The sequence below is a fragment of the Glycine soja genome, chromosome 1, assembly GCF_004193775.1.
Source record: "Glycine soja cultivar W05 chromosome 1, ASM419377v2, whole genome shotgun sequence".
Taxonomy (NCBI): Eukaryota; Viridiplantae; Streptophyta; class Magnoliopsida; order Fabales; family Fabaceae; genus Glycine; species Glycine soja.
The window spans coordinates 40,736,879-40,750,593 of NC_041002.1; the positions used below are offsets into that span (position 1 = coordinate 40,736,879).

General features: G+C 33.1%; 1 protein-coding gene across 3 annotated transcripts in view; it reads left to right on the forward strand.

Annotated features, from left to right (window-relative positions):
* The first annotated feature begins 404 nt into the window (after positions 1-404).
* Positions 405-13,715, forward strand: part of LOC114415986 (probable leucine-rich repeat receptor-like serine/threonine-protein kinase At3g14840) — a 33,334-nt gene continuing 20,023 nt past the window's right edge. Inside the window, exons 1-16 of one of the 3 annotated variants that reach the window (XM_028380855.1) lie at positions 405-539; positions 679-835; positions 2,622-2,693; positions 3,096-3,164; positions 3,443-3,514; positions 3,606-3,677; positions 3,806-3,877; positions 4,146-4,217; positions 4,311-4,382; positions 4,466-4,537; positions 4,679-4,750; positions 5,128-5,199; positions 5,825-5,887; positions 7,969-8,037; positions 8,137-8,172; positions 8,305-8,342. In XM_028380855.1, the coding sequence (XP_028236656.1) occupies positions 446-539; positions 679-835; positions 2,622-2,693; positions 3,096-3,164; positions 3,443-3,514; positions 3,606-3,677; positions 3,806-3,877; positions 4,146-4,217; positions 4,311-4,382; positions 4,466-4,537; positions 4,679-4,750; positions 5,128-5,199; positions 5,825-5,887; positions 7,969-8,037; positions 8,137-8,172; positions 8,305-8,342 (1,174 nt within the window). In that variant the 5' untranslated portion in view covers positions 405-445. The remainder of the gene's footprint in view (positions 540-678; positions 836-2,621; positions 2,694-3,095; positions 3,165-3,442; positions 3,515-3,605; positions 3,678-3,805; positions 3,878-4,145; positions 4,218-4,310; positions 4,383-4,465; positions 4,538-4,678; positions 4,751-5,127; positions 5,200-5,824; positions 5,888-7,968; positions 8,038-8,136; positions 8,173-8,304; positions 8,343-13,715) is intronic. The other 2 variants (XM_028380869.1, XM_028380862.1) reach the window with 2 other exon arrangements.

Consider the following 13,715-nt stretch of genomic DNA (forward strand, 5'->3'; position numbering starts at 1 on the left):
GTAATTATTAGCCATTTTCCATGGCTAATGAGTCACAATTTTCACACCAGCACAATGATTGTGTGCAGCCATTAAAATTTTTAAAGAAAACTATATCATACTACGAATGCCATTTTTTCTTCACTATCTCTTCCTTTTCCTTTTCTTGTTTAATTTTCTCTCATCGCTCAAACAGTGTTAATGTCTAATGGAAGGAGAACTTGTGGGCAAGTGTTTAACCTTCGTAAAATTCAAAAAAAATAAAATTGGTGAATTATTCAAAACTTTATTGTAAGAAATTAAATAGTCTTTATTTTATATATATATATATATATATATATATATATATATATATATATATATATATATAATTTGTCTTTTTCTGTCGACGACTCTATTATTACAAAACCCGAAGACATAGTTAAGCTAGTGGTACGATACCATTCATTTCCGATCACCGACAATAATGATGGGTGTCTTCTCTGGATTTCCTCTTCTTTTCCTTCTTCCTTTTTGCTTTGCTTCCTTAGCTTTTGGAGCCACTTTGCCAGAAGACGAAGGTACGTAATGCACATGTACATGCGTAGATAGATCTTAGTCATTTTATTCTATTCTTGCTTTGATTCGTGATGGGGTTTGGTTATTTTTATTTGATAGAGTTTATTGATATAAACATTTATATTTATGTGCGTGTGTTAGTGCAAGCTCTGAGAGACATAGCACACACAATTGGGAAGAAAAATTGGAACTACAGCGTAGATCCATGTACTGGAAAGAGTAATTGGAATTCTTCCGAAAAGAATGTCGTCACATGCAATTGTTCATTTGTTAATCACACTTGCCATGTTGTAAGCATGTACGTCTCTCTCTCTTTCTATTTATAGGACTACTTTGGACTACTTTATTGTTAAATTTATGTTTTATTCTTAATTAATTGCGAGATATATTAATAATTACCATCATTTTTTCGAGTGAGTGTATTTATTAAGCTGTCAATTAAAGAAAATGCATTCATTGATGGAACAATTATCCTTTAAAAAATAGTCACTTTTTAAATTATTAATATAATGGATAGTCTTGAAAAAAAGTAAATTTATAATATATTAATTAATTTAATTATTTTTATTGATTCTGATGAATTAAATAATTGTTTCTTATATATAAAATTAGAAGTAGTGTTACATTAAAAAACTGAAGTAACACTTATTTGAAGTATTAGTCAAAAATATAATTAATATTGCATTGAAAAACTAACATGATAGTTATTGTGAGACAATTATTTTTATTTTACAAATGCGAGTGAATAATTTTTAATGATGAATTTAATAATAGTGGATACAAATAGATTATTAAGTGAAATTTGCATGAAACTTATTACTACCTCCATTCCTTTTTAATTATTAGATTTTTGGAAATCAAATTGTTTTTATTTATATGTTGTTTGAAAAGTTCACTATCACATTAATTACTCTTTTACTATGTTTTTTTTTATATATATTATAAGACATAGTTTAAAAGGAATTGATAGTCCTTTTTACAAGGCATTTTAAAATTCCTATGAATCATTTAATATTTTTTCATTAATGGTTCTTATTAAATATTCTAAGTATTTAAGTTTTTAATTGATAGTGATGCATAATATTTTTGGACTTTAATATTTTCATATCACTCATAACAAGTTAATGACTATTAATATTTAATAAGAACATAATTGGTACTCCTTCCGGTCTTATATATTGGTCACATTCTAGAAGAAATACTTGACCTTATTTATAAGTTATTAACTAACCTATTAATAATGATTTTCCAATTTTGTCCTTTATACTATTCTCATCACTTCATTATTAGGAAATATAAATATTGAGATTAAAGGTTGTTATTGGTCTATATCCATTGATGGGGATAATAGAATAATGAGTAAATATTAATAATGGCGTGGAAAAGAGAGAATGTGAGATAATAATTTAGGCTAAGCATTTAATTAATTATTAGTGAAATTAGTTAGATGTATAATTATGTTAGGGTATAATTGGAAACTTGTTTTATTTTCAGATATATTTAATGGCTTAACTTCTCTTCCTTGATCTTGATGATTCAATTGAAAAGTGACGGTCGTTAATTTAAGACGTAATAGACTCAATATTCTTAAGAAAGATTTCAAGTTCAAGTCTTAGTATTAAAAAAATATAATTGAGAGGAAGTATTTTACCAAAGATAACTAATCTAATTTTTCGATAGAAATTAATCACCACAAAAATAATAAATATTTTATATTAAAGTAATGATCCAAAAATAGTCATTGGATGACTTTTCAATTAACACACTCTAAACATAATGTCAATATAACCCTTTTGATTCTTAATGGTTACACACTCATTCATCTTTTAAGGACAACTCACAATCCTTCATTTTCTAATTATTATTGTCCGAAAATATATTTTAAAGCTAATAATTTTAAAAAATGAGTAGAAGTAGTAATATAATCGTTAATGACACTGCTCAATATTAAAATTATAAAATATTAATATATTTGTAAATAGTTAAAGTTTGTTCATCTCTCACTCACTCTCACACACATGCACTATATATAAATATATTCATTTCTTCGGCATTAACAACTTCATGGTTTTTAATGGCTGCAGCATCTTAAAAGAACAAAATCTTTCGGGTATTATCTCAACGGATCTGGTCAGATTACCTTATCTCCAACAAATGTATGTATGGTGTAACATTCTTAACTTACAATTTGACTGTTATAATATACATGATTTATTATCTTTTAGTTATTAAAATTAATAAAATTATAATTTTTAGTTCTTGAATTTTTTTTCTTTGTTTTTAATCTTTTAACTTGTTATTTCATCATATTTTTAGTCTTTTAACAATTTTTGCGTCCTAACTTTTAGTTTCTAAAAGAATTAAAAATAAAGACGAAAAAATTAAATGACTAAAAGAAAGATGAAAAAAAATTAAAAGAATGAAAACAGAAATAAAAAGTTTAAGAACTAAAAATATAAATTTAAAAATGTTTTCGGACTAAAAGGACAATTTATCTTGATATATACCTTCATTAGTATTATTTGATTTATAAATTCTTTGTCTTTAATTTATTGCAGTGACTTCACTCGGAACTACCTTAATGGTACAATTCCTAGGCAATTGGGAACCTTAAATCTCGTCAACATGTAATATATCATGCTTTGTTCCTTTGCTTTCACTCTTAATTTTTCTCCTTCATGCATAAGTGGCCCAATTTAAAATATTAAAAAATAAATACTATTATTTGATCAGGATTCTCTTGAGGATAGAATTAAAGACAATCAACAAAAAAAAAAGAATTAAAGACAATGGGTTTTCGTTTTTCTCTTTCTTTTAATGTCTCGTAATTTTTTTTTAATTTGTTATCTTGTCCTTATTTCCTAAAACAACGGGGAATCTAATTGTACAATTTCCCTTTTGTAAGTTCCTTTATTGGAAACCGTCTAACTGGTCCAATCCCAAAGGAGCTTGGAAACATCACCACTCTCAAAATTTTGTAAGTTTCTGGTTTTGTACATTAAACTTTTTCCCTTTCTAGTTTTTCTTTTTGTGAGAGAGTTTAGAGGATCTGAATTTAAAATGAATAGAAAATTGGAGTTCAATCAGTTATCTGGAAGTCTTCCTCTAGAGCTTGGGAATCTTGCCCAGATTGAAAAACTGTAAGCCCTTTTCAATAGTCTCTGAATGACTTTGAATTTGGTTGATCCATATTGATTTCTGAAGCTAAGTTTACTGATCATTTGGTGCATATTCTATGCCTTCCATTCATTACTTGTTGTTCCTTTAGGCATCTAACCTCCAACAATTTCAATGGAGAGTTACCTGCAACATTGGCTAGGCTCACAACATTGAAGGAACTGTAAGCTTTGTGCATTTAATATGTCAGATTGTATTGTATTTGACTTTGAGAATGCTTAGGCCTACTCTATCTTATGCTGAAATCAACTTTATTTTGAAGAGTTGGGGAGACAAGTATCTAACTCTTAACCATTTGATTGTGGAGGTTTTGATACCATGTCAAGAATAAACTCTCCTAAAAGATTAGGAAGTTAGTTGAAAGGTTATGTTTGGTTTTAAATCTCTAACGTATTTAACTTCTATTTGTGGTTTATCCTCCTACAATGCAGTAGAATTGGCGACAATCAATTCTCTGGAGCAATACCCAATTTTATACAGAGCTGGATAAATCTTGAGAAACTGTGTGATTGTATTTTTTTCCCCTTTTCTTTAATGAACTTTAGTTGTTTTAATTTTTTTACGTAATGTCGCCTTATCCAAAACATATTTTTTAGTATCATGCATGGGAGTGGTTTGAGTGGGCCAATTCCTTCTGGAATTTCAATTCTGAGAAATCTTACTGACTTGTAAGTTTGATGCTCTCTAATGAACCAAGATTTAAGCATTAACATGCTTTTTATTGTATAAGTGATTAAAATATGATATGCAGGAGGGTCACCGACTTGAATGGATCTGATTCACGGTTTCCACAACTTAATAATATGACAAACTTGTTAACACTGTGAGTCAGATGATATGATTATGATTATTATTTTTATTATTCAAGTTATTGTCTTGATAAGAAAGTGTTTCAGGGAATGAAAATAAAGATATGCTTATGTGTTGTTGCTATCACTTTGCATATTGTATGATTGGTTGCCAGAATATTCAGGAGTTGCAACATTATTGGATCCTTGCCAGAGAATCTTGTAAAATTGACTAATTTGGAAATATTGTAAGTGGTGGTTTATTTTCTTTTCCTTTATGTTCTTTTTAAGATGATAAATCTCAATTTTTATTGTCATATTTTAGTATATTAAAGTTAAAATATGAGTTTGAGCCTAACCCAACCCAAAAGCTAGTTCAGTGGTGAGGGTTGTCTTCTACTTATATACTCTATCTTGACACTATTTCTAGCCAATGTGGAACTTGAGTTTTTTTTTTCAATATTTAGAAGCTTGTAAAAGTCTTGCATTTTAGTCTCACTGATTTGGTGAAGAACTTAAAACATAATTGTTGTATGCACTACATTATAGGAGTTATGTTTAATGTTCCTTTAATTTAATTTTCCCATTAGAAAAGAACATATTCTGACCGTAATTTCTTTTCTAGAGATGTTAGCTACAACAAATTAACTGGACCAATTCCAAGCATTTTTGGTGATCTTCCGCACTTGAATATGCTGTAAGAAATTTTCCATAATTTTTCTATATTTTTACACCAAAATAATCTCATACATTTCTGAGTAGCTAGGAAGTGCTATTCTATTTCATTAAACTTTCTTCAGTTTTAGTTTGAAATGGTAAAAGTTCTAACTGGGTTATTTTGGATAGACATACAGTATCATGGCATGAATTTGCTAACTGTTCGCCAATATGTTTGTTCAACTAAAGACTTAAACATATCGGTGTTTCTGTAGTCTTTTTATTTGGAATGGACACATACACCCCTCATTTGACTTTGCTTGAATGTTCAGAACAATGTATTTAACTCTTTGAAAGAAATTTTTCTCCATCAGATAATTATGTTTCTATTTTTTGAGGAAAAAAGCAATAGAAAATAAAGAAAAATTGATAGGAAAAGCAATAAGTGGAATTAAGGAGTAGCAAAGCAGAAAAAGATATCGGTGACTGGAATTTTTGTCATTCATTTATGTTGGTCACTGAATTGAAACTAATATTGGTGAGGTAAAACTAGATAAATCCTTAAAGACAGTCCACATAATTTTGAATATAGTTCACTAGTCTATTTGTCATTTTTCTATCAATAATTTGAGTTATATTAATTGACTTGATATTTGCTTTGCTAGTTTTTTAGAAGGGAATCATCTCACTGGATCGCTGCCTCGGTTGATAGATAGACCTCACTATGTGTGAGTTACCTTTCAAATGCTACCTATATGATTTATTAATTTAGTAATTCAAGTATTTTGACAGATAAAAGGGTGCCCTTGCACTAATTATTTGTTCCTTTTGTGCATAACTTTGGCATAGTGCTTTTAGTGCAAAATATGCAGAAAAATTCTAACTTCGTCCTTAGGAAGAGATAAGAATCCTTTGATCTTTTCATTAAACAAAAAAGTAAAAATAGAAAACACTCCCATATATTAGAGACAAATAATCTGAGTACATTTGGATAGATTTTATAGAAAAGAAAATTCAAGCTTGTATCATTCATTGTCTTTCTTTTTTGTATTTTGACAGTAATGCTATTTCTCCCTTGCCTCGTTGTACTATAAAATCCATATGACAAAAACAAAATTTTGAATATGAAGAAAAAAGGTCTTGGATTATATTACATGCTATACTCTGCTTTTGTTTCTTTTAGCATGATGTAGGCAATAACATTTTTTTTTATGGATAAACTGAATCATTCAGTGAACAAATGATCCAGAGCAACTATGGTAATGTTGAATATAAACTAGAAGAAAAAAGCCATTGTGTTGTTTTTTCACTATTCTATTAGTTATTAAAAGTTTATTTAGTTATGTTGCTATAGAAGAAATAATATTAGTGTATAGAAAATTAGTTCAACCAATGAGGAGGATAAGATGTCGGCTTTACTAAGAATTTACCAATATCTTCCACTCTCTCAAATAGAGAGAAACAAAGAAAACAAAAAGCTAAAGAAGCTTGCAAACCTATCTTGTTATCAGAAAGAGATATTTCCACAAGAGGAAGACGTGACTTTAGAGTCTTATCATATAATGGATCTAAAGAATCTCACTTGAGCATTCTGCTCCATCGATATACACCAAAGAGCTAAATCAGCTTCACATAGACATAAGGCTTCACCGTCCTTATTCTTACCAAAACCTTTGAACTTCACCAAAAGTAACTGCTCCAAACTGAGGAACTAATCCAATGTTTTCCAAAAGAACAAAACTTAGCTTATGCTGTTAGGTACTTTTGGTCTTCTCCATCAACATTGGAGCTTTATCTTGGAAATCCATGTCAACATTTAATGTTGAGTTTAATTGCGTGAGTTATTAAGGTAAAACATCCCTAAAAGCATCTATCAAACTACATATAAGTTTTGTCTTTGCCAAAACTCCAATCTGATTATTCCACAAGTAGTACTTGACAATGTAAAAATATATGACATGTAAGAAGAAAGAGCTGTGTGAGGCCTATAGATCTGTAGCATGTTTGTACTTTTAGTCTCATTAAGTATAGCTGGTGCTAACAAATATTTGACTTCATATGTTGCCATACCTTCGCATAGCGAAGAGCCTCTGGGCAATGGGATACGAAGTTTTTTTTTTATGTTGGCTGTAGCCATTGTTGAGGGAAAGATACTCTTTGTCTTGATCAGTTGGTATGACCTTTGGGAGAACCACACCGCAAAACTTAGCCATTGTAGTTGGAGAGTGTAAGGTCTTATAAACCCTACAATAGAATCCCATACCTAATTGGCTCCTGATAGCCCACCACACACTATAGCCTTAGTGTCCACCTGCATTGCTCACGATACCAATTGATAAGAATCTTGGGAGAGCCACACCACAAAGGATAGCTAAGGTTTTATAAACCTCACATCTCAATTAAGGCTGTTCTTCCCTATTGCTATTAATGATTATTAATAAGATCACCAATAGAATTCCATTTTTGTTGAGTCTGATTTTGGTTCCTGTATGCTTTCCTATGGAAGTGATGCATGTTAATTTTATTAAAAAAAATATGTTACTAAGCAATTGCTGTCATAATATTTTCTTCTTTTAGCTACTCATAAATTTTTTGATATTTTGTTGCTGGAATTTTTTTCCGTACTTCGTTATAGTTGTATGCTCTATGCTCAATTCAATAGTTGATAAGTAGCTCATAGCGGACCATTTTGATTTTCCCTTTGATGGAATCTCCTATTAAGACTTTTAGAATTCTTAATCAAGTCCATGAAGTCAACATCTTGTGTGATCTTTGTTTCTAAATCACACATTTTATGAACCTTATACAGAGATCTCTCATATAACAATCTTAGTATCGGCAACAACATAGAGGAGCTACAGTGTCAACCGGGAACTGTGTAAGACTCCTTGCAGTTTCATACTTTTATTTTTCTTTATTTTTAATTTTGTAGTTTTAAGAAGCTATCTAAGCCTTGACCATTTACCATATGCCTCAGGAACTTGTTTGCTTCATTTTCTAATGGAAACAGCTTGTAAGTTTAATGTTCTTAATTCTATATTTTTTATACTAAATATTAACAAGTTTATACAGGTTATAATGTGCGCTGATTTATCAGCCCTACCTCACTCCATTCTTCCTTTGTAACTTTATTTTATTTTTTCAGAGGAAATGTTTCATGTTTGTCAAACATTCCGTGTAAAAGTAAGTTGATTTATCTTGGTTTTCACTATAGACTATTAGTTATTATTTTGACATTTGAAATGGTTGGTTTTTAATGTATTTATACCTTCTTTTTTTTTTTTAACTTAGAGATACAATAACAAAGGGATATCTCTCGTTACACTAGATTGCCAAACTTTTTATATGAGAAAAAAAGTTGTTGTAGGAGTAGGATACTAAACCTCACTATTAAGTTACAATGGTGTTATAAAACCGAAGAAATGTGATATCATCCTAAATAACTAAGCTTGAGCCTTGATGCCTTAAGTTAGTCTTTTGTGATGATTCCAGCCAGGAAAGGTTATTGAAAATTTTCCAGTGACAGTGGACAATGGTGTTTTGTGTTGGATAAAATGGCTACACTCCTGGAGGGAGGGGTGAATAGGAGTGTTCAAAACTTTATAAAAAAAATCCTCTTTAATTTTTCAAAAACATTTTTATATTTTTTTCAGACTTTTTAATAAATAAAAGCTTGCTTTGGATAGATCCAAGTATAAAAAATATTTTGAATCAATGATGAGTAAGTGATGCTTTTGAAATTTCCTTTAGTTCTTGGGTTCAGTTTCATATCAGCTTAATCTTTAACAATTACAGTTAACTAAAGCATGTTAAAAAACCAAACTCAATAGAAAGAATTTTAAGGAGAGAGAGAAAGTGTTTGGCAGAGCACTAACCTCTCAATACTCAAAGTAGCAAGTGTGGTAGCCTGATCTTCATGTGAAGTGAAATATATAGTTACATCTATGGTAGCTTGTCCAGCTTTGTGGCTGGAAACTTTATTGAAGGAGCTAAACCTGAAAACTAAACTAATGAGAATGTTGATTGACAAAGAGTCAACAATTGACTTGGCTAAATATCCTATTGCACATGGAAGGTGAAGAAGGTGAAAGTATACAAAAACAAGATTTCACTTCTTACTGTGAACTAATCTAAATTAGGGGGGGTGTTAATTCAGTCAATTACTTGTGTTAGAGGCTGTTATTAACTTTCCTATATAAGGGAGTCACTGTAAAGTACAGTAAGTGAATAGTATATTTTTCTGTGTGTGTGAATATTCTCTGTTACAAAGAAACTTGTGATTAGTGTGAATGTTTCAACGATGGATGGAGACAAGAAAAGAAGATCAAATAGAAAAGTTAATAATAATAATAATAATAATAATAAAAATAATGCTTCCATATTTTTGGAATATGGCAATAGAACTATGACGGGACAAGTCAGAAAATCAAATGAAAATTTGACTAAATTATAACAATAGATTTTGTCTACTCACCTTTTAGGAGTTTCCTGTTGCAACCTACCTTCAATCCAATAATGGTAAGATGCATTTGATAGGAGAGAATAAATAGCAATTATGAGAAAATAAATAGAGATTCAGGGAGACAAATTAGGGATTGGATTGGCAAATAAATGGAGAATAAATAGGAGAAATTGAGTGAGTAAATTCTGTCAAGGAGACAAATTAGGGATTGGATTGGCTGAGAGTAAATTCTGTTAGTACTCTGCAGCTATATATAGGAGAAATAAGAGAAGGTTTTGTCAATCATTCACTTATATAATAATTCCTTGTACTCCAGTTCTGAATAAGAGAATTTCGGAATCCTTTCTTCATCTCAGGATTCCCTATTTCTCTTTAATTCATCGAATTCCTCATAATTCCTTGAATTACCATATCAATTGGTATCAGCTTGGACCTTCCTAGCAATCGACATCCATGGCAACCAGCACACGAAGTCACACGGAGATGGAGGAGCGCTTGGAGAATAAGATCATTGAACACATGGAAGCAAAGTTGATGGAGATCGCAGGATCCATGCAAAAGACCCTGGGAGATTCGTTACAACAGAACATCCACAACTCATTCAAGAAATTACCGGAGAACGAAGCCAATTCTGATAACAATAGTACCCCGGGTAGAATGGTGAAAGGAAATCAGCCGCACTACTCGTGTGGCACCCGCTTGGCAAGGATCGACTTTCCGAGATTTAACGGTGAGAACGTCAACCAATGGATCTATCAATGTGAAACCTACTTTACCATTGATAATACACCAGAGGATGTAAAGGTACGCTTAGCCATCATTCACCTTGAGGGCAAAGCACTCCATTGGCACACAACTTCAGCAAAGACTATGGCTGCGGATTCCCTACCATCTTGGACAGAATACACACAACGTTTGATTGACAGATTTGGAGCCATTAGTGAGGACCTTATGGCAGACCTGATGAAATTGCGACAGCATCGCAGCGTAACGGAATACCATGAAGAATTCGATGCCATCGTATCACGACTAAACCTGTCCGAGGAATATACCCTGAGTTGCTTCTTGGGAGGGTTGAAACACGAAGTTCAAATGCTGGTACGTATGTTCCAGCCCCAATCTGTTCGAAAATCCTTTTCCCTAGCGAAAATGTATGAAGTTGCCTACCATGACAACACTCTAGCAAACTCTATCAAAAGGAAAGCAAAGATTTTGGGAGCCCAGAAACCTTTGCTAGCCAACAAACCATCCTCAAATGCTGACGAACCATCCGAGGCAGATAAGACCAAATTCTGACCATCGCGACGGCTCACACCAGCTTACATTAACGAACGGCGGGCCCAAGGACTCTGCTACTTTTGTGATGAACCATACACCCCTGAACATGGCCTTTCACACAAAAAGCTCCACATTCACGTGATGGAGATAGATGATCAAGACACACCAATAGACAATGCTCTTGACGAGGACAGTTCATCTCAATTGCAAAGTAATCCACAGATTTCTGTCCATGCGCTTACTGGCGTGGCCAATTTTAAGACAATGAGGGTCACTGGCTATCACAGGAAACGACCTTTACATATCCTGATTGATAGTGGCAGTACCCATAATTTCTTAGATATTCAGGTTGCTAAGAAATTTGGGTGTAAGATTGAGGAGATAGAACCACTACATGTGGTGGTAGCAGATGGCAATAAGTTGCATATTTCTGCTATGGTCAGGAATTTCACTTGGACCATTCAACATACTACCTTCCAATCTAATATTATGCTCATTCCACTGGGTTGCTGTGACTTAGTGTTGGGAATTGAGTGGCTGGTAACACTTGGTGACATTACCTGGAATTTTGACAAATTGAGCATGGAATTTAAAGTGCAGGGACGACGACATGTATTAAGAGGGGCTTCTTCTAATGCTGTCAAGACTATCCGAAGACAACAAATGAGTCATACTTTGGCTAATGGAGTTCATTTATCTATGCTATAGCTTTGTGACACTGAGGGTGGATTACTTCATTCCTTAACTACTCATGCTCAACAACCTACAGTCCCAGCTGCCATAGAGCAACTTTTGGAGGCTTATTCAGACATTTTTATCGAGCCAACTACACTTCCACCACCCTGGGCAGAACATGATCACAGAATATCCCTAGTGCAGGGTGCAAATCCGGTGAACAAGAGGCCCTACAGGTATGCTAAACATCAAAAAGATGTCATTGATCGACTTGTACAGGAATATTTGACTTCTGGAATTATTCAAAAAAGTAGCAGCCCTTATGCTAGTCCGATAGTCTTAGTCGGTAAAAAAGATGGCTCTTGGAGACTTTGTGTGGATTATCGAGAGTTGAATAAAAACACTGTCAAAGATAAGTTTCCTATTCCGCTCGTTGATGACCTTTTGGATGAATTACATGGCTCCACTATTTTCTCCAAAATTGACCTTCGGTCCGGGTACAACCAAGTGCGAATGGATCCTTTGGATGTTCATAAAACTGCCTTCAAGACTCATAGGGGTCATTATGAGTACTTGGTAATGCCATTTGGCCTTACCAATGCCCTTGCTACATTTCAAGGGCTGATGAATTCTATTTTCCAACAGTTTTTTAGAAGGTTTCTTCTGGTTTTCTTCGATGACATTATCATCTACAGTTGCAACTTGATAGATCATGTGGATCATTTACAAAAAGTGTTATCTACTATGAGGACTCACTCGCTTTTTGCCAGGAAGTCTAAGTGTTATTTTGCAGTCCCCAAGGTGGAATATTTGGGTCATTACATCAGCAGTGATGGCGTTTCTACCGACCCTACTAAAATTACAGCGGTTAGGAATTGGCCATTGCTCAATCATTGAAACAACTTCGTGGATTCCTTGGCCTTGCGGGTTACTAACGAAGGTTTGTTAAGGGATTTGGTGCAATTGCTCGGCCATTAACTAATATGCTTAAAAGAGATAATTTTTGTTGGACCGATGATGCAAAACTTGCATTTCAGCAACTCAAAGACTTGCTACTCCAAGCACCTGTGTTGCGACTCCCCGATTTCAACAAAACTTTTGTGGTAGAGGTTGATGCTTCTGGTGTGGGACTTGGAGCCGTCTTAATGCAAGAACATCACCCGATTGCCTTTATTAGTCAGGCCTTAAACCAACAACAACAATCTTTATCCACCTATGAAAAGGAATTACTGGCAGTAATTTTTGCTATTCAAAAATGGTGCCATTACCTTCTCAACAGGCAGTTTGTGATTAAAACGGATCATCGAAGTTTGAAGTATATCCTTGATCAGCGGTTGACCACTGCTTTTCAACAAAAGTGGTTAGTGAAGTTAATGGAGTTTGATTTCTCCATTGAATACAAGCAAGGTCGTGAGAATGTAGTGGCCGATGCTTTGTCACGAATGAGAGAGGTTTACCTCCTTCTTACGATAAAAATGTTATCTTTGTTGTTGTGGATCGATTAAGCAAAGCTGCTCATTTCATGGCACTGTCTCATCCCTACATAGCAAGCGACGTGGCTCAATCCTTCCTAGATGGATTAAGCAAAGTTGTGTTAGTATAGAGCAATAAAAGAAGAGAAAGAAATAAAGGGAAGAAAGAAAAAAACACAAAGTTTGACGTGGTTCAGCACACAATGTATGTGCCTACGTCCACGGCTACACTAGGAGAACTTTTTATTACTTGCACATAAAAGCTTACAAGGTGTCTCTATATATAACACTAATGAGACACAAGTTTTTACAAACCAAGCGATGTGGGACTAAGACCACACAAGTTTTACAGACCAAGCGATGTGGGACAAAGGAACTAAGACCACAAACTCTAACAATTCTCCCACTTGGGGTCTAAGTTCCAAACTCTTGCAGCTCCTTGTAAGCAATGAGTTCATCGACTCTTTACCTAGTGTAGCGCCTTCATCTTCAATTATCCTTGAAGACCAACTGAGGCAATGCAAAGCCTCAGTTTGTCAGTTGTAACAACTTTAGTCAACATATCTGCTGGATTCTCTGATCCTAAGATCTTCAATAAAGATAAGTCTCCATCATTTATCAACTCCCTGATAAAATGGTATCTTAATTGAATATGCTTGCATCTAGAAT